General features: G+C 37.7%; 3 protein-coding genes across 3 annotated transcripts; 2 read left to right on the forward strand and 1 right to left on the reverse strand.

Annotated features, from left to right (window-relative positions):
* Positions 1-1,660: 1,660 nt before the first annotated feature.
* On the forward strand, positions 1,661-6,372 carry LOC148156483 (uncharacterized). Its single transcript, XM_088009968.1, has 3 exons — positions 1,661-1,778; positions 2,657-3,903; positions 6,202-6,372. Exons 1-3 carry the CDS (start codon positions 1,661-1,663, stop codon positions 6,370-6,372), a joined length of 1,536 nt encoding a protein of 511 aa, XP_087866094.1.
* On the reverse strand, positions 5,477-10,350 carry LOC106928132 (uncharacterized). Its single transcript, XM_015004188.2, has 3 exons — positions 10,198-10,350; positions 8,866-8,976; positions 5,477-6,418 (listed from the first exon to the last, which is right to left on the reverse strand). The coding sequence occupies exons 1-3, from the start codon at positions 10,244-10,246 to the stop codon at positions 6,198-6,200; spliced, it is 381 nt and encodes a 126-aa protein (XP_014859674.2). The 5' UTR covers positions 10,247-10,350; the 3' UTR covers positions 5,477-6,197.
* LOC148156484 (uncharacterized) lies at positions 9,840-15,121 on the forward strand. The gene is made up of 5 exons (XM_088010385.1): positions 9,840-9,884; positions 12,904-13,360; positions 13,512-13,580; positions 13,889-14,035; positions 14,715-15,121. Exons 2-5 carry the CDS (start codon positions 12,905-12,907, stop codon positions 14,922-14,924), a joined length of 882 nt encoding a protein of 293 aa, XP_087866511.1. The 5' UTR covers positions 9,840-9,884; position 12,904; the 3' UTR covers positions 14,925-15,121.
* Positions 15,122-21,927: the final 6,806 nt, after the last annotated feature.

Below are 21,927 nucleotides of genomic sequence, written 5' to 3' on the forward strand. Positions count from 1 at the left end.
GCGACAGAGAATCAGCAGCTGAACGTTCACCCAGGTTTCCAATGTAGCAACATTAGCAACTGTTAGCTAGATGGCTGAACTGGTCAATGATTGTTATTATTAACACAAAGCATCCATGTTTGGTGAGATATGATACTTTATTAACCATAATAAGAAAGCCTCTTACTAAAGCCAGAACAACAACATGGATTTGTGCATTTCTGTTTTTCCATCTGCTCCAACTGGAGAATAACATTGATAAGTTAAAACTTCATTTAATGCATAAAATTGAAAGTAATAATAGAAAAAAGAGAAGAAGAAAAATCAGAGGATTAGCATGTGAGAATCTGTAAGTTTCATGGTGAACTATATGAATCCCCACAGGGAGGACAAGATGGCGGCACAGAGGCCGGCAGTCAGAGACAGCTGAACAGCAGAGGCTCCGTTGCAGAGGTCTGTGGTGCAGCAGGCGTATTTGCTGGTGTACTCGACACCGATGATGGTGCCAGTGGCTGTGGTCCCACAGGAGGTGGCGGCCACGCAGCCCCTGCTGTGCAGAGTGGGCGACCCCTTCGCTGTGAAGCAGTATCAATTGGCTACGGTACCCGACCTCGGAGATTGATCACTCCGGGGGGCCGCTACCTGGTGAGGGCGTAAGAAGAGAAAAAAAGAATGGTGAGAACCACGGCCGAAACGCCCGCTTGAACCGGTAGTCACCACTGACGATTGGGTCCCGAAATTTTTTATTCCTTTAGATACGACTTGGGAACGAAAAAATAATTATTCGTTTCTAGCAACGCTACCAAACTAGAAGAAATTAAAGAGGACAGATCTAAAAACGAATCTCTAAATCCCATTAATTAAACATCAGCGCGGGACGGACACAAAAAAACAAAAGGAGCATTCCCACTAAATTTACTGAATTTTTCAACTTTAATAACAACCAATATCTTAAAACAAGATTTTTTTCCCACATTTACTTCAAAAGTAATTTTTTCAACCTTTGAACATATAAAAAAAACATTCGAAAATGCCAGATAAACAAAAAACCTTAGTTGAATGGATTGAAATTTCTTTTAGAGTTTTTTTATTAGAACAACAGAGAAACAAAACCAACTGGAAACAGATTGAGTCAGAGATGAAGGGAATGGTAACAGATTTGGGGAAAATACCCCGAAAAAAACTACAACTCATTCTGAATGGAGCTACTAAAATAGCCCAAAAGGAAATAAAAGGGATTAAACAAGCCACCTTGGCTGCAGCTTGGAAGAAAATAACTGAGATCTGAGAAAAACAATCCTTAATTAATAACAGGATGAGGAACCTACAACTGGAACACAAAACAGGCAAAAAAGAAAAAGGGAAACGAAACAAACACACTCCCTTTAAAGCCTATCAAAGTACTCTGGATGAAGGGGAAACAACCATCATTACTCAGAAGGGCCCTAGACATAACTCCTTCTTATCAGACCTTGACAATGAAATAGAAATGGAACAAAATCCGACCCTAGACAACTCAAGGAAAGAACCTACACCTCTTCAACCAATCACTCTCGCGGAGGTGTTAAAGACCTCACTGAAACCACTCGTGATAACTTCTAAACCTCTGAAAACAATACATTATGATCAAGAAAAGGGGAAACAAAATTGGCACATCACTCCCCACCGACCCATAATTATTATGGGGGACTCAAACCTCAGCAGATTGCCCCTCCCAACCAACCCTGATATTCAGATAGACTGCTTTCCGGGGGCAAACTTTTGGCATGCATATGAGATCCTGAGGAGGACAAAGACCTGTGATGAAACGAAAAAAGTCATTCTCTCTTTCGGAATAAACAACAGGGGACAAATTGACCCAAAAAAAATACACACTCTCGTCAATACCATGTTAAACACGGCGCGGGATACTTTCCCATTTGCAAACATCTACACTCCCCTTCTGAATTATTCCGAAAAACTAAATTTTATACAAAAACAGAACCTGAAAAAAATCAACACTGTCATCACAGAGGTCGCCCAAAAATTAAATCATCAAATTATTTCACCCATTTCACAAATCAATTTTCACACAACAGAAGATAAAATCCACTGGACCCCCCCAACAGCTAAGTTCCTTCTGGAGCACTGGTCTCGGGCTTTAAACTGGTGAGCCCGTACGTCCCCTGCAACTGGCAGGAAACGTACGGGCAAGCCAGTCTCGAGAACCCCACCAAAACACTTGATCTGCAGGAGGGGATTTTGAACCTTTCAACTTCTTTCAGACCTATGGAGAATCACATCCAGTTACTCTCAAAGGGTCTGACATTCATTCCTACAGCAACCCGAACCCCTAATATCAGAGAAACACTTAAACTTCAAATTCAAAAATACCACCGCCGTATCAAATTAGCAGATTTTTTCAAAAACGACAGTAACAATGAAAACCCCCCCCCATTTTTACCCCCGTCTCAGTGGGAACCACCAATCCACAAAACCCACCCCCTCATTTTAGAATTAATCGAACAGGACAAAATTGGAACGAAAAAAATCCCGGTGGAACCTGAAAAAAATAACCTTTCCCAAAAAGAATTAGAAGCCCTGGAGGATTTAAGAAGAAACAATTCAATTATAATAAAACCGGCCGATAAAGGCTCGGTGACGGTGATCATGGACAAGTCTGACTATTTGTGAGAAGCAAATAGACAACTGGGAGATGGTGAATATTACAAACCTCTTAAAAGGCCCATCTACCCTGAAACTAAGATCCTAATACGGGATCTCCTTAAGAGACTGAAGGAACAGAAAAAACTGAACCAAAAACAACTCCTTTACCTGTTGGGAACGGATCCCCCCAGACCAAGGTACTTTTACCTCTTGCCAAAGATACATAAGGATCCCTCGGATTGGTCTAAACCCCACCGGATTCCGAAGGGGAGACCAATTATTTCGGACTGTAACAGTGAATCATATGGCTCAGCACAATTTCTGGACTTCTATTTGAATCCCATTTCACAAAAACACCCGAGTTATTTGAAAAACACCCTGGATTTTTTGGAGAAGGTTTCCACATATACAGTTTCGGAGAGCACCCTACTATTTACAATGGATGTGGAAAACCTATATACAAACATTGAGACCGAAAAAGGTCTGGAGGCCGTGGAGGATTGCCTGAAAAAGCATCCAGATCCAGAAAGGCCGGATCAAATTTTACTTGAACTCCTAAGAATTAACTTGGAGAGAAACGACTTTACCTTCAATGATCACTGGTTCCTACAAATAAAGGGTACAGCCATGGGGAAGCGCTTTTCGCCAGCGTATGCCAACATATACATGGCAAAATGGGAGGAGGAAGTCTTCAAAAAATGTCCAAAAATCCCCGAGGCCTATTACAGGTATCTAGACGATATCTGGGGCCTTTGGGAACATGGCCAGGATGAATTTGAACGATTCACTGAAATCCTGGGAAACCATCACACCTCAATCAAACTGAAAACCACTACAAATCAGGAACAAATCAATTTCCTGGACGTGGTTACATTCAAAGGAAAAAAATTTAAGGAAACGGGAAAATTGGACACAAAGATCTTTTTCAAAGCCACGGACTCACACCAATTGTTACACCGTAATAGTTTCCACCCCAAGCACACCTTCAAAGGCCTTCTGAAATCCCAACTCATCCGATTTAAACGAATCTGTTCCAATGATGAGGATAGGGAGGAGGCCACTAAAATTCTTTTCCAGGCCCTAAGAAAAAGAGGTTACTCCAGGACCCTTCTTCACAAAGTGAAAATAGAAACATTCGGAAAAGAAAACAAGGTCCAAAAGGAAAATCTGGGAAAGAAACCCCACCTGATTGCCCTGACAGGCCCCTTTTCCAGCTTCACAACCAAGAACCATAGAGTTCTGAAAGAGAACTTCAGGGAGTTACAAAAGAACCTCCCTGCGAGTCAAAACTGGAGAATGGTCTTGGCACCACAAAAAAATCCAAATTTGAAGGACCTTTTGGTCCACTCCAAATTCACAAAAAAAGACACCTTTTACAAAGGAACACCAAAATTCCCTTATATAAGAGGTCACAACGATAACAGACGTTGGACACTCCCAGTGAGAATTTCCCCTTTTCAAAAAAATGTGATTTATTTGATCTGGTGCAACAAATGCAAAAAACAATACGTGGGGGAGACAATGAACTCCTTCCAAGTACGGTTTTCAAATCATAAATCAAATGTAAGATGTGAGAGGAAAATGGAGACAATCATAGTTCAACATTTCAGAAAACATGGAGCTGAGGCCATGAGGGGAAGACCTCTAATCCATAACCCAAATTGGTCCAAAAGGGACAGATGGGTTCAGGAGAGAATTTGGATCAATAGGTTGGGAACCAAGGCACCAAAAGGCCTTAATGAAAAATAAATCTCAAATTAAATTCGCCCTTCAGTTCTAAAACTGGTTCCTCTCCAATCTTTTTCCTCTTTTTATTCTCCAAATGCTTAATCTAATATTATTCTAATATCACATCTTTACAAGATTACCCTTAAACTATAAATCAATTTTTATTAATAATAAACAGTAATATATATATATATATATATATATATATATATATATATATATATATATATATATATATATATATATATAAATTCCCTTCTCACCCTCTGCGGGTGGTCTCGTTTTTCATCCTCTGAGCTCGGGTCCTCTACCAGAGGCCTGGGAGCTTGAGGGTTCTGCGCAGTATCTTGGCTGTGCCTAGTACTGCACATTTCTGGACTGAGATGTCTGATGTTGTTCCTGGGATCTGTTTGAGCCACTGCTAGTTTTGCTAGCACATAGCCCGCAACCTGCGCTGCTCATTATATGTGTAAATTTATTTTTATTTTATACACACAATGGTTGATGAAGATGGAGACACTGATTTGATATCAAGAAAAATTAGAAATCCATTTTCAAGATGGACTTTTTCTAAAAGACTGGAGCCGGTCTCAGTTGTGAGCGGTATCACTTATAGACGCATTGAAGACTAATGGCTAGGATTTGCCAAGAATACAACAAAGAACAGGCCACAGAAAAGGACATGTTGACGTAACTAAACCGAAGAGATAAACTCTATGACAGTCACTGAAGTTCCCACATAAAGAGAGGAGGATGGATTTTGTCTATGAAGACATAGGCAGTTAGGTGAGTATTATATGCTTTATTTAATTTTATTTATTTTATTTTGCCACAGTTGCAACTCTACTGTAGAAGTCTGAAGTTATCCTAACTGGATTTCTTGCTTTAATGACAATATAATTCACTTTCAATACACAAAAAAACAGCTCATAATTAATTATTAGGCTATCTGATTAATAAAAAGAGCAGCGTAAAGTATGTAGCGCCTTTATATTTCAATAAAATTTTACTTTTTTAGATTTTGCTAAAGCTTTTGACACTGTAGATCACCTCATACAACTTAAATGTCTAACAACAAAGTATCTTAAAGATACAACTTTATCTACAAAGGGGTACCACACGGTTTTGTACAAGGTCTCTTTTTATTTATCGTGTACATAAATGATATTGGAAAGGATATTTCAAATAAATCACAGTATTGTTGTTCAGAAATTAACTGAAAAAACTGAGTGAGAGTCTGATAATTGTTTTAAGTAAAAATAAATTGATTTGCAGTAAAACCAGTCTTTATTTTGATAGTAGTAACCTTACCTCTTATTACTGTCTGCCAATTGCTCATTGTCACTTGAAACAGTAGAATAACTGTAAAAAACATCCACTAAAATGCATTTTTTCTGTAATATAATAATAATAAAAAAGACCCTGTTGCAAACAGGACGCCGAATGTGATCAGAGCTGTCCAGAAGTTCTTCATGTTTGCAAATCAACAGAAAGGAGTAAATGACTTAAACACGTCTAGATTCTCAGATGCGTCGAAGCAAAAGTGAGGAGAAGAAGCGGTGGGAAGGAGTGATGAAGATGAACCAGGTCTTATGTCGATGAGGGAAGAGGTCCTGCACAACTTTCCTCCCAACTCAGATTACCATTTTCAACGAAAGTGAAACTCCCATTCAAGTCAAATTTAATTTTACTCATTAGATGCATGCAAACTAAAGAGAAATCCTATTTTAAGTGAAATGTTCACAAAATGTTTATTACACAAATACTTAAAGAGCAAGTAAATGGTTCTCTACATGTACCAGAACTTTGCATAAAGTATAAAGACTATTTGTTGGTCATTGTTTCTAGAAGTTTAGCCGACTCCCAACAGCTGTGGCGGCGGCACCCAGAGCTGCAGTGAGGGTGAGCTGGACAGACGTGGCTCCGTTGCAGTTGTCGCCGTCGCAGCAGACTCTTGTCATTGTGTACCCGGCTGTCAGGAGACTTCCTGTCTCCGTAACGTTGCAGGGATCCGCATAAGAGCATCCTCGACTGTGGAAGCTCACCATATTGGTGATGTTAAAGACTGAAAACAAAAAAAAGACATTTTTAACATTTGAAACAATTTATTTATTGGTATACAATCGTGTAAAAAAATGAATTCATTTTGTTTTTATGTCACCCTCAGAGATAACCTCAGTAAATACAAAAAGAAATTTTAAAATGTAATTTATTAAATCAAATCAATCCAAAACAAAGTAGACCCTATGGGAACACCCTGGTTAAATAAGACTTTGACATTTAAAGTCAACAAATCACTTAAATGGGACCCCATGAAGTGCGCTAAAAGATATCAAAAAACACACATCACGTCCTAATCTAAAGAAATCGAAGAACAGAAGATAAAACGTTTTCTTCCCCTTCAACATCTGTTCACGATATCTGAAAAGGAAAAACTTCTGGGCTTTGACTAGGCCTGGTGTTGGTATGTTTTGGGACTTTGGAGTCCTGTTGGAGAGTTGAGTTATGCTTCAAACTGAATTAAATTTTAAAAATGGGCTCACATTTTACATCTTTTGGAAATGTCATGATGGACAAAGCATCCCCAGCATGACACTTCCTCCTCCGTACTTCATCTTTTTTCTCAGGTTTTGTTCCTAGAATTATGCCTCCCAGCCAAACATTTCCTCTATTCTTTTATCAAATGTATACACTCCCTCTCAAATGTTTAAATAACATTATTCTGGATGTCCTGGTCTTTGTTAGCAGTCTGGTTTCCTTCATTCCACTTTTCACTGATAACTAAGAAACACATCATTCCAGGTTGGTTTGATTGTCATCAAGAACTTTATCTTCTCCCCCAAACAAAGAAACTCGCTTTCAAACGTCGCCACTCCTTGTGTTTACGTTGATTAGAGAAATGGGCCCATAGGCCAAAACGTGGTTGTGACTGATGATTCATCTTACGTTTTACCTTTTTGTCGTATCATGAACTGCTGGCTTCCCACCAGCTGACTGCTGGAGATTGAACAGGATAAAATGGGTGTGGTTTTGTGCCTCGCCTTGTTTTGTTTTGATTTAGCGATAGGTTTTTCAATGAATAAAGATATTCCTTCTCGTTTGGATGATTTAGCCACATTAATTATATTTTATTTATTTTTATACTTTCTTAACCCATAATTGAACAATAATTCCATTTATTAATATTTATTACAAGGCGATCGTGGATCAAATTCAAAACACACATCAATATTTCACACTGTGTAAAACTAAATAAATTAAATGGTTTCACAGGTTTAGAGTTAAATTTTCAGTCCCTAACTGTCTGAAGGATTCATCAATATATTATATAGATCAGGGGTATCAAACTCATTTTCATTTTGGGACATATCAAAAATCTGAATGTTCTTAAAGGGCCAGATGTGCCAGAATGTGTTGATAAACCCATTAAACTGTTAAAATATTAATAAATAGCTGTTCCTCCAGGATTTGTGATGGTTTTAGTGTTTTTTTTTGCAATCAAAATTGCAGATTTTATGGTGCCAAATTAGAAATGTTTATAAGGAATTTTTAATGATATTTATGCTAATTTTTTTATTTTAAATGTGACTTTTTATTACTCGCCGTATCAATTAGGGAGTATAAAACTAAGCAAGGCTAATAATTTTGAGAAAATATACAGTAAAATCAGAAAAAAATGGAGATTTGTTGATTTTGTATACATTTAGCAGATTTGTGGAAAACTGGTGGGACTTATTGATGTAATTTGGAATCTAGAGGGCCACATAAAAAGCTACAGCGAGACAGATTTGGCCCCTGGGCCTTGAGTTTGACAACTGTCATATAGATGGACTCCATTTTTAAAGATTATGAAAAAGTCTGTCCTTTTGGAAGTAAAATAAAAACAAATTAGGACTCTCTGAAGACACCGGGATGGTATCAGCAACTCTAAAAGTACAATAAGAGATACAATGGAGAGATTTAGATTAAATCCTGAATGCTGGAATCTATTTTTTAGCTTTAGCTTTTTCTTCATCATTAAAAAATACGACTTTCTCCGTACACGAGGTCACTTTTCCAAGATTTTAAAACAGGTTGAAGTTCCTGTAAAACAGCTGTAAAACAGTGGCATTTTTAAAAATCTTTTAAATACCATTAATAAAAAATATGTAAAAAGATTTTATCTTAACACTATTATAAATGTTAATCTATTCTTTGAATTAATTTTGCTGAATTAAGAAGTTGTTTCTCCACACATTTATTGCCATATTAATTTCCGTTGGGCTGCTCTTGGCAGTTGGTGGTTACCGTAGCAACCAGTAACTGACAGCTCCCCCCCCTTTTTCTGTTGGGCAGAAACTGTTGGACTTTTGTTAATAACCACCATCTTGATTTTCTGTTTTGTTAGAATAAGTGCAGTGAACCTGAGTGGGTCTGTTGTGAAGTAGTGAACCTACTGGACCTGAGACGAAGAGTTACACAGACACCAGAGTTTCCTCCTTCAACAACCAGATGAATGCAGCTGAAACTCACCCAGGTCTCCAGTGTAGCACTTGGCCTTATCTGAGCCGCAGGTTTCCTTGGAGTAGAAAAGGCAATTCCCTCTGAAGCCCACTTTGCAGGAGTTACAGCTCAGAGAATCGGCTGTAAACCACAGAGGGAAGCAGATTTAGAGAGACGTAAACCTCATGCGCACTGAAAAAAAATCTAATCTTCTCATCTCTAAAGACAGAGTTTGGTGACATTTTTATTCAGAGGTTTCAGTTGAAAGAGCAGCAGGTTTTTTGATGGAAATATAAAATCTTCTGTGTTACAAATGAATAATCAAGCTTGAAAGAGAAAGATTTGGTTTATTTTAAATAAAAATTAAAGAAAATATATGGACTATTTACAATTTTAGGTATACTGTTTACTTAGAATTGCATAATGAGGTGACTCATTGCGGTAAAATTAAAGTTACTTGCTATTTTTGATAAAAAAAAATTTTTTTACGCCTTACATTTTTTATGTGTATGAGCTCAGAAGTTTATAACAGCAAAAAAAAAAAAACCTGTGTAAAACCGAAAAGTATTATATTTTTGCTGAGCATAAACCATAAAAGTGCAGCTTGGTGAAAGAAAATTATTTTTGTTGAGGGTCACTATACATTTTTCCATCAGTAAACCTTTATTTAAAATTTAAAACCATAATGTTAATAAAATTTTAAATATTTAAAGTCTATATCACAATTCAGTGAATAATGTCTAATATTAGATTTAATCAGCATTATTAAGGTATACATTTTATTATTATTATTATTATTTTGGTCAAATGGTAAAACTGAAGTATTTGCATTATCTCATATTTCTAAGTGTTTGTATGGTGGATATAAAGTGCCAAAATTAAGACTAACCCTAAGAATAGATGAGTAGACCAATACCTGTGTTAGTATTTTAATAAAAACCAAAAAGTAATTTAAAAACCCGTTTGGACACCTTTTAGTAAACAATATTTTTCAATTATTATGATGAAAGTAAAGGTTTAATTTTAACACTGATACAATCCACACATAGGTAAGTTATATATTGAACATGTCAGTTTGTGCCATATTTCAAAATTATTATAATTGTTTAAACAGAGTTTTGTTTTTTTATTTGCAAGAATAACTAATTTATTGTGTGCTTTGCTCCCAGTTTTGGCAGACTTGGTCCTTCATAATATAATTAATGTGTATAATAAACATATTAAATGAAATTATTTATTGCAAAGTGTAAGTTATACATGTTTTGTAATTTACGGTTCCTCATTTAGTGGTTTTTGTAAAATACAAACAGTTCAGTTTAGATATAATTTTAATAATAATACTTGTTAAAAAGTGTGTCTTACCTGTAACAACCATCACCATAAGCACAGCACAGAGCAACAGATTCTTCATTGTGACAAAAAATTATTTTCTGGAACAAGAAATTAATAAAATTATTTTTTAGGGTTAAAAGAAGCAGTTTTAGATCGCTTCAAATGAGATTTAAGGGCTGCATGAAAGTGATTTTATATCAAAGGTGGGGCGACTTTGGATAATTAACTTTTGTCAGATGTTATGAAACTGAGGTTTGCTTCACAATAAAAACCACTGCAACCCAAATAAAATGCTCCATTCACATCTGTATTATTGTGTTTGAAGCTCTGTGAACTTCAGTTTCATAAAAACAAACTTCATTATGTTTTTGAAACCATTTTATCTGAGTAAATAACCAGGCATGGCTAAAAGGGAGGAGTCATTGTCAGTGCAATAATAAGACTTTTGTTCCAGCAGCTTGGAGATAAATAAAAGCTAAACAAAGGATTAAAAGCGTCCACTTTCACTCAGGGAAACTATTGTTCACATCAGGTTTTGTCCCATGAGTAAACATTGCGTCATTACAAAAAGAGATTAGATTTGTCTGCTAACATACATATTTTGATTAGATTTGATTTATTGTCATTGTACAGTAAATTGTACAATGAAATTAGTAGTACAGCTGTTCTTATGGCATTTGACTCCAAACTCCCATGGTTAAAGTTAATGCAATAAATCAGTAAAATAAATTTAACTTAAATGTTCAATCTTAGAAATAACGTTTGGTTTGATTAGGATCAATCTTTGCTGCTCATTTCTTGTTTTGGCCATAGTGATGCTTAGCTGGGTTCATAGTTAAGTAAATAATTTTGAATCTTTAATAATAATTGGAAGATTTAGTCAGTTTTCTGGTTTGGGTTTGTGTTTGTCCAGTTTCAGAAAGAAAACATTTTAGTAAACCTTTGAAAAGTAAAATCATGTTCCATCGTGTGGAGGGTAGTTTCAGGGTGGTATAAAGTTTAACATCATCTTCATGGATTCAGTTTTAATTAACATGATTCAGTTTCTCGGTTTCTTTGTTGGTTGCCCTGTGACAGACTGGCAACCTGTCCAGGGTGTATCCTGCCTCTTGCCCAGAACGTTAGCTGGAGATGGGCACCAGCACCCCTCCGGACCCCTCTAAGGGACAAGGGTGTAAAGAAGATGGATGGATGGATGGATGGATGGATGGATGGATGGATGGATGGATGGATGGTTTGTTTGTTGATGCTAACAGTTCGTCTGTTTACCACTAGAGGGAGCCGGAGTATCATAGAAAAACTACCACCATCTAATAACAATAGTTTTAATATCGGAGAAGATTCAGAAACATAAGGAATGAGGACATGGAAATGGTTGGTTTAACATTTGCCGTTAAAGCATCATGGGCGGAGGTTAAACTACCCAATAGTTAAACAGATTGCCCGTTTATTAACAGTCGTTGGGCCTAACTGTGACTTCTTCGGGGGAAAAAACGGTTTGCCAGCCATTGAATAATCGTTTGCAGGTAAACAGCCGGTTAAGATTATGGTTCAACCTGCTGTTTATGGGCTCTTTGCACCTCAGCTTCTGCGTTCGGGGTAAAGCGGCTCAATTGTTTCCGATCCAATACAAATATCATTTACATTAGGTGCTTGGAGTGCTTGGCCAAGGTTTGTACATCGATCCGAAGCCCCAACAAGTCAGCTGGAGAAAGGTTTTAAGATGTTCGCCTCGTTATACATTCACTGACACGAAGGTGAGTTTTACTTAAACTTTGTGGCTAACATTAACGTTAGCTTATGCTAGTAGGCAATTTTCTCGGACATTGTTCTTGTAAAATGTGCTATTTAAGTATCTAAACATTCTAACGGACAATGTATTTATCTTATTTTCTAGTATATTATGTGTGTTTATTGTCGTTAGTGTCACAGACTAACGGGGAGGTTCCGGTTCGGGCTTTTTACTAACGAAGCCTGACGAAGCTCAACAAGCCTCATAGCTTGACAGTAGCGCAGCTCTGGTGTCAGAGATCTGGTTCAGCTGTTCAGGTTCAAAGTTGCTGCTTTTAGAAAAATATGACCGTGTTGCTTCATGTCTCCGTGTTATTTCGTTTTATTACCTTTGCATGTTTCTTGTGAGGAGCTCAGATAGGACGGTGTTTACAGCAGGATGTACAGGAGGATCAGTTGCTCGGCTGTCTGGCTCTGGTCTGCTCTCTCGTTCCCATAAACTCTTTCAGGCTGAATATAGAAGTGATTCCATGGAAATAACTCAGGGAGGCTCCTTTATTTACCATCCGTATCCCCGGTAGTTTTAGGCTGATCCGGAGTGAAGTGAAGGCTGCAAACTTTGCTGTGCGGCGTTAGCTGGTAGCGACAGATATTTACAAGCCATCTTCTTAATTCAGAATCGCTTGGAAATTAACGAAAACTTAAAAGCCCATTATATTAGGAAGACAACAATGTTAATAGTATTGTTTTTTTGCATCTGAAATACGACTTAGTCTTTTCTACCAGTCATGGTAACTCAAAGCGGAAAAAAGTGAGCCGCATTAACTCCTGGAGATGTGACGTCAACGCCGTAGGTGCAAAGAGCCCATTGGGTGGTAAACAGCTTCTTCGCTTTAATGTGTGTCCTTTGCCCCATTAAAGTGTGGGGCTGAGGAGGTGACACTGTTGACTGTTGATGGGGTTTGTAATATTGACATTTTGTTTCTGTCCTTTATTTCCCCCTAGGATGGCTCTAACTAACATAACAAACCGTCAACAATCACCATTCTACAGACCACCACCTTTAAACATATGCATAATAAAAATAAGAGAAGAAGAGAAAGTGATTAGCTGGGCTGTAACAGATGGAAGAGCAAAGGCCCTTAAAAAAAAGAAAAACCAAATTATAACTGTAACTGATGGCAAAACAGTTGCAAAATTAGTCATTTTTGAGAAATACTCAAAAACCTTCTCTGAAGGACAATCGTATGTTATGAGGGGTTACACCCTGAGGGGGTCAGAGCCCCCCCTCATGCTCAATGTGACGCCAGCCACACAGTTTTACAAAGGGCCCAAAGTGCACTGCACATCAGACATTCTCCAGAAAGCAGAGGACATTATCAACCCACCAGCACCACTGACGCTTCTGGAGAAAGCACCGGAGGTTAAAGGGCTGATGACGGTGCAAGGTGAAATTGTGGAGGTATGATTTTTCTTATATTTTTTATAATTTTTTCCATAAGAGAGGACTTAATTGGCTAACTGTAAATCTCAACTGGGTACAAGATAACATGAAAGGCCCCATTACAGAACAATCTGTGAACTCTAAAAGTACTTTTCTTTGTACTTCTCAGTTTGCTGCAGTCAGGCTGGTCACATCAGGAAAAATGAACGTGCCAATACGGACAGTGCGGCTGAAAGAGGTATAATAGCTTGTTTTAAGACTTGTTCAAAGCTGCAGTAGTCATTTCTTTTTAAAACAAATAATATTTGGATAAAGAAAGGTAAGTGCCTAAGGCCATTTGCCATTAAATGTCATATATATATATATATATGTACACGTCTGTGTGTGTCAAGTTCATGACACAAAACCAGCTTTTGTGTCATGAACCAGCTTGCATGTTAATTGTGCAGCGTGTGGTCAGAAAAGGTCGATTGGTGGGTTTTGTTTGTTGACTTTTTGAGAACTCTTGGATAAATCTCTAATTTGGCAATAATTCTTGAATTACAGGGCAGCTGCACAATGTCAATATCCCTTTGGAGGGAGGCAACCCTGACTGAAATGGCCATTGGCCAACAAGTGACAGTGACACATGTTCGGTGCCAGGATTCAGGCTACGGGCTACAGCTGCAGAGCACTGCATTTACCACAATACAGGTATGTCAATTCCTGAAGAAGTAAATTATTCTAATTTTAAGTTGATTTAGACGTTTTAACTGAAATGTGCATATCTTTTACATTTGAAGCATTCTAATTTAAATTATTTGGTAAACTTTGGAGATATACACAAAGTGTGAAAAGTGCCACTGCTCAGAGCTAACCTTGCAATTTTTTGTCAACTTCAAAATTATGGAATGGCTCATTATATATTTTAATATCCTGTTAACCATTCAATATTTTCTGACTCAAGTCTATTATGCATTACCAAAGGAAGACTTACATAAAGGAGTAACAACAATTAACATAAATGCACCACAGGTCTGGAACCAACGTCCACAATGTTAATGTTTTTGATTATGGTGTGTGACAAAATGTCATGTTTATTGTTGTTGTTGCTTGATTTACAGTTGCTGACTGTATGACATTTTACTATATAAAGCACTTTGAACTTCCTGATTGCTGAAATGCACAAAACAAATTATCTTGGATTTAAAAAACGTAAAACAGAAGTAAATTGCATATAACAAAAGATCAAGCAAGTTGCTACTGTTATTTGACATTTAGCCTTGGTGTTTGTTTTCTTTTTTTGTTCTCGTTTTTAGATGACAACATGAAAACTCACAAACCTGATTATATTTCTAAAATTAAATACTATATTTTTGTACTGTATTAACAGGAAAAAAAAGTGGACAAGAAAGCAGCTGTAGTCATCGGTGTCATGGACACGGAAGACCCAAATGTCAAACAGGTCTTCCTGGATAGTGATGAAATCGTCAGGATTGCAGCAGAGATGTGGCAGCCTTTTGACATGTTGCTGGAAGAGGGAAACATTGTGGTGGATATGGAAATCCATGGACATGAGATCAAAAACATAATCAAAAAATAATTTCAATTTATCATTGTTCAACTTTTTTAAACTATTTAATTTGTTTTACTAATCTCTGGTTTTCCTTTTTAATGTTGTTTGTTGTGTTTCACTTTTGAACTTTCAGGCCTTTTAATTTATCTATTTCAGGCCTTTTTACAAATTTTTTGCTTTCTTTTTTATAGCTAATCAAATAAACATTCTCAAATACATGGAAATCCTCCACTTATTCAATAATTGTGAGTCTGAAAAGGAGTATGATGAAATTTAATCATATCCCTTTTCCATTTGTTAATTCACAGCGTTATCTGCCTGTTTTAAATATCCTTAACTCCTACGGCCCTAGAGGGGGTAAAATGAATTTCCACTTGACAAAAACATACAAAAATAAATCACTAATAGCCTCACAGTTATCAGATTTACGTGCAAACTTTTGGTACCTCTGTAAAGGTAAGATATCAAAGAATGGTTTTCTGGTGTCAGCACTATTGTAGCTTTTACCCTGCCTGAATTATTAGTGATAGAATAAATTTAGCTTTTTTTCACCTTGCCAAAAGTTCTTTATAAATAAATATTACAAAACACTACTAAAATATTATTTTAACACAAATAAGTAGTTTAGACTTTTAAATCTACATGTTGTATAAAAGTTCACCAAATTTGGACTCAATCAGTTGAGTTTTTTTGCTTATTTTAGCAAGGTGTTAGTGAGAAATTCCCAGGCAGAGGGGTAATTTTGGCACATTTCTAAATATCTGTAACACATGTGTTTTCATATCATAACTGGGAATCTGTTCAAATTAAATTGGTGATTACAATTGAATGACTTTCTTCATACAACATAAACTTTGGTCATGACATTTACACCATATATATGCAAAATGTGCCATTGTGCACTGTGTAATAACTGACAGCTCTTTCTATGACTCGTCACATTGTGAGTGGGTTTTCTGCACAAAGCCAGGTTGGAGAAATCCCCCTCCGCACCATTTTGCTTTTAGCTTCCACACACGAAGCAGGAAGATAGGGGGGAGATCAGCTTGGCTCGAGTGATCTTTCAGCAGGAAAGCGCCGTCGTTAGCACCTCATTCAGAGCTGCTAAAAACTCATTCAGAAAGCATGGGAGGGGGTTTCAGGTGAATTTCGACCCTGAAGTGAGGTTACAAAGCCAATATTGTCAAGTATCCAAAGTTAAGAGTCTTCTGTGTCAAGTCATACCGAACATTTTCGGTCAGGCGACTGAAAATTCGCTTTTTATACGCGTATTTGATGACAGGGCATTTAAATGGACACGCCCCTTTAAATCCGTCAGCTGATTTTAATTAGCCGTAAAACCATAACATTTTGTGCAAAACTTGTATGCGGGACAGTTTTCGAATGATGAAAGCCTTCTTTAGCGGACAATAAAAAAAATAATAAATAAAAAAAGTAATTCCGTTATCATTGAGAAAACGGAATTATTAAACTACGCTGCGTGCCCACCCACAAAAGTGGTATCAAAACGTGCGGCTCGATCCCGGCAAGGGAGCTATTATTTTTATTGGGGATCGGAGTTACGACGGCGACGTAAAAAGCGAAAAACGAGCGAAATTTCCAACTGCCGAACCGCAGAGTGTAACTGACACCAACTGCCGCTTTTTAGAGTGACAAAAAGGGTGGAATTTTGACCCCAAAATAATTTTGAAATTGCTCTCATGGGTGCAAAAATTGGTCTATCGGTATGAAAGTCGGTCATGACATTGATACGCATGCCTGCTCCGGTAAAATGTTTTCGAAATTTCTCTAGGGCTGACGGTTTTCTGTCAAGGTGCTTCAGAGCAAAATCAAGTGACAGGGTATCTTCAGGCACTCCACCATTCATTTTCAGACTTTTCTGAAAAATTTCTGAGCTCAGCGCACACCTTTTTTCTCTCATCACTGGTAGGGCTGTTGTAAACGAATATTTTAGTAATCGAGTAATCTATCGATTATTCTTACGATTAATCGAGTAATCGGATAAAAAAAAATTATAAAATGAAATATTGGTAAATCTGGCATAATACCGGTGTTACTATCAGATATCAATATCAGTCCAATTTTTCATATTTGAGCATCCCTAACAGTTGCTTTTTTGTAGTTTAGAAAACTAACCTGTAACAATAACAGCTCACTTTCTAAGTTAACCAGAAGAAAAGTTATAGAAAAATCTGAAATTATATTGAATTTAATAACAAAGGGGCAGGCTCACAAATATGCTTATAAAAAATGTCTACAATCCAGCTTTTAGTTTATGTATTCATCTTCAGTGAGTTTAATAGATTAATTAAACTCACCTTGCCACCTAACCTTTCACGCTTTGGGTTTGAAAATACGGGAAATGCCGCCTGGACTGGGAGGAGAGGGCGAATGAACGAACATGGGGTGGAGGGGAGGAAATAGACCAGCGGACTGACGAACCGTTAGACCGGGGGACGAACACGACACCTTCACTGGTCACACTCAGAAACTCATCTACCAGCCATGTACGATGCGCTCCGCCACCCGTTTCTTCAGACCGGGATATGAAATTTATTGTGCGGTTCGTCGGTAAAGCTACATTTACACGGTAAGCATCAGCTACTCAGCCACCCGCCCTGTTCAGTCTATCCGCTCACCTCAGCGCTCTTCCCGCCGTTCGCTTTCAACCAGCAGCCCCGGAGGAGAAATGCTGCCGTACTCCAGGCATTCCCCCAGTCATTTTAAGGATGCTTATTGGTTCCCCAAAAAACGATAAAAAGTCGGGCATTACCATCAATCAATAAAATCCCCACGGGCCAATCTTGAAGATTGGACTTTATGCCGCTGAGACTTAGCTTTTGTCAACAACTCAGAGGCGGAAGTGAGAGCTCCGCGCAACGCAAATGAAGTCCCGGCCGGAACACGGTGCGCTAACTAATAAAACATAAATTAACGAAGCTTCGAGGCAGGTAAATTTTCCTCGAGGAATTTTAGTAATCGAGGTACTCGAATCATTCGAGGAATCGTTTCAGCCCTAGCAATTACTGTGAATAAGCTACAGATATGAATCGCGGTACTAAATGAGACGACAAATAGCCCTCTCATATGCTTCAAACGGTTTTTGGATCGGCCTTACGGATCCTGAACGGAAAGCAGTTGTTCGGACTGCTTTTTCCATTAAAACTGACTGGGTGTCTCATAAAGTTAGATAAAGTCTCTGACATACACACAGCAGTTACAGAAGTTTTATCGCTATAGCAACAGAATACTGAGGAAGGCAGGCTGCTGGTTTGGGCTACAAAGGCCGTTTCTCAGTACTCAAGAACGCAAGGACGTTCTTGAATTCAGTGGTAGAGAAAGTACTCAAAAAATGTACTTAAGTAAAAGTACAAATACACAGACAAAAATGTACTTAAGTAAAAGTAAAACTACAACATTAACATTTGCACTTAAGTAAAAGTAAACAAGTACTGGCTTTTAAAAATACTTAAGTATTAAAAGTAAAAGTACTTGCTGAATGCATTACCTAATCCCTAATACAATATCATTAAGTGAACCGATCGTATTTAATTTGAATACAGCAGAAATGTGCCATTTTAATGAACAATGCCACAGATAAAGCATGTTTTTATTATGTTTACTCTCTGTAACATAGTTTAGACTTAGATATGTGATTCTATGCATCATAATTTCAGGGATGGAAACATCTTGTCTCCTAACATAACATGAACTTCACTTTTTTTTTTTTGCCACTAGTGGCTTTTATTTTTAAAGAAATCCAACGGAAAGGGGATGGAAAGAAGGTGGGTGGGTGAGGACATGCAACCAGGAGCCACGTAGCAGAGTTGTAGTCAAGACCACCTACCCAAGACCAAGTCAAGACCAGCACCCCGCGCTACGTGACACAAAAAAATAAGTTTTACCCATCAAAATTGCTTCTCAGATTGATCTGAAAGATCCACATTCCCATAAAACACCTAGACATTAAATACTTAGAGCTTAAATAAATTTAATCAGTAAAGATCCGTCCAGAAGAATCGGGTCGTTCCTGAATGTCATATCACTATAATGCACTTTGGTCACAGCGTTGTCCTATAAATGCGACACCTCAGTCAACACCTCCACACAATAATTCAGCGCATGGGTGACAACTTTTTTTTTCATCGCAGATCCAACATGTGTCTCAGTACAGCTAGCTTTGCTAGCATCACGTCCACAGATCTGACCTTTCTTTAAGCTTTCCTTCCAAGTGACGCTAAAAGTTGGACGAAGTCCCCACCGTCTGTGAAAGCGAAGCGCTGCTGGTTTTACATGTCGCCATATTTTATGATTTATTATATTACTGACGATTAGACAGACATCTTCTCCCGCTCAGAGGAAACCACTGCGCATGTCTGGAGCTCCGCGTTCAAGTAAAGGTGGAGGCGATGGGTGACAACAGACACGTAAGTCACGTTACTGCTTGGATTTTACGGCGCCACCTTAAGTCCGTGAATTTCACATTTTAACGGACAAAAAGCGCAACGCGACTTGGATGTAACGAGTAACGCGACACTTTTGTAGAAATGTAGTGAAGTAGAAAGTACAGATACTTACTGTAAAATGTAGTGGAGTAAAAGTAGAAAGTATCCATTATTAAATCTACTTCAGTAAAGTACAGATACACGAAAATTGTACTTAAGTACAGTAACGAAGTACTTGTACTTCGTTATTTCCCACCACTGCTTGAGTTCTTGGCAAGTACGTTCCCGCAAGTTACCGAGTTCACAAGGACGCAGTATGCTAGTTCGCCAATTGGAACAGGGCGTTCTTGATGACGTCACTCAACTAGCGTAAATTTCAATAAATTCAATTTAACACAGGATGATTCCTGTGTTAAACTGAACAATTTAACAATTGGGACTGGATAATTTTATAATTGGGACAAATATTAACAGATATCAAATATACATAATTAAGGAAAAGTAATTTCTAAGTAGAAACACCTTCAACGGGATTAAGTTTTTTTATTACTGATTGAAAAAAGCTTAATAAAAAACAATATATCACCTCAGACTTCTGTTACCAGTGAAGCTTGAATCTTGTTTGCCACCTTCATCAGAATATTTGCTTATAAAATATTTATTTCAAATGAAAAATCATAATAGATGGTGGCCAGCCTGTCATGCAGTTAACTGATTTCTTCCTTATTCCCCAGGTTTGCCAGGGATTCATAAACAGGGAAAGTTAAAACAATTATTTTATATTTAATGTTTTACCAACCTGCATCTGGCCAGAGTTCCTGTTACACAACTGGATGGTTATTTTAAAACTACTAAACACTCATTAACAAACTTATGTTTACTTTGTTATCATAATCAAGTATACTCTAGTAAGATACCAGCATTGAAAGAGAAACATAATTTTTGTAGGAATATGTTTATTAGAATAACAAAAAAATAAATAAACAAAAACAAGCAGATAATCAGTCAATAACTCCAGGAAATTCAGTGACTGTCAAAAGCAAATATTACCATAATTTAATAGTTTTTTTTCTTCTAAGAAGATGAAGAGACAGTGAAGAGAACATTGGCAGGACACGGGGATGAAGAGAACCTCCAGGAGTTTTTGGGAAGCTTGAAGTAAATCTGGAGCTGCAGTCTGCTCACCTGAAGAGCTGCCTGCACAAAACAATGAAAAATAAGAGTTCACTCTCATACATGAAATACCAATCCAAGGGAAATGTGTTTTTTTTTATTTACAAATTAAAGTATGATTCTCTAATCATGAAGGGACATTGTATTAAAATATTTTTCTTACTACGAATTTAAATGCCCCAAAACAGTTAATTAGCGAGTGAAACTAATTGATTTTGAAAGTCTGTGTCAACACAATTTATAAAATACCAATATTAACTAAATAAATATAAAAAATAGAACAGATAATAAGCAGCGGAAAACAACAGTCACTTGCTGAAAACAGGCTGCGGTTAGCGGGGAAAACACGTTCCAACCGCCCGTTAAGCTGGCAGCTCCTCCGGTCTGTTAGCGGAGCTATGCTACTCCGAAAAACTCCGTAGCAATTATTAAAGTAAGAATATTCTGGATGAACTGAATGAATAGACGAAGCTATAAGGTCTACTTTGTCGCCTAAAAAGAAATTTAAATGAGTTTTCGTGGCAATTAATGGTGGTAAAAATGCAATACATTTCTGTACTGACCTTCTATATTTACCGCTGCTGGTGGCGCATTGCATTGTGGGATATCTTGCTGCCTCAAGTCCGCAGAAGGATGCATTGATGCCTCCTCGATAAAATGGGCGGAGCAAGAACACATCCGGGTATTTTGAGCGTTCTTGCTTGGATGTGTACTTTGAATGGGCTCTTTGCACCTCAGCTTCCGCGTTCGGGGTAAAGCGGCTCGATTGTTTCCGATCTATTGAAAATGGCCTTTTACATTAGGTGCTGCAGGGCTTGGCCAAGGTTTGTACATCGATCCGAAGCCCCAACAAGTCAGCTGGAGAAAGGTTTTAAGATGTTCGCCTCGTTATACATTCACTGACACGAAGGTGAGTTTTACTTAAACTTTGTGGCTAACATTAACGTTAGCTTATGCTAGTAGGCAATATTCTCGGACATTGTTCTTGTAAAATGTGCTATTTAAGTATCTAAACATTCTAACAGACAATGTATTTATCTAATTTTCAAGTATATTATGTGTGTTTATTGTCGTTAGTGTCACAGACTAACGGGGAGGTTCCGGTTCGGGCTTTTTACTTCCGAAGCCTGACGGAGCTCAACAAGCCTCATAGCTTGACAGTAGCGCAGCTCTGGTGTCAGAGATCTGGTTCAGCTGTTCAGGTTCAAGTTGCTGCTTTTAGAAAAATATGACCGTGTTGCTTCATGTCTCCGTGTTATTTCGTTTTATTACCTTTGCATGTTTCTTGTTCAGAGCTCAGATAGGACGGTGTTTACAGCAGGATGTACAGCCGGATCAGTCGCTCGGCTGTCTGGCTCTGGTCTGCTCTCTCGTTCCCATAAACTCTTTAAGGCTGAATATAGAAGTGATTC

Source organism: Poecilia mexicana, unplaced genomic scaffold (genome assembly GCF_051168715.1).
Source record: "Poecilia mexicana isolate PSO_F unplaced genomic scaffold, ASM5116871v1 scaffold_11, whole genome shotgun sequence".
Taxonomy (NCBI): Eukaryota; Metazoa; Chordata; class Actinopteri; order Cyprinodontiformes; family Poeciliidae; genus Poecilia; species Poecilia mexicana.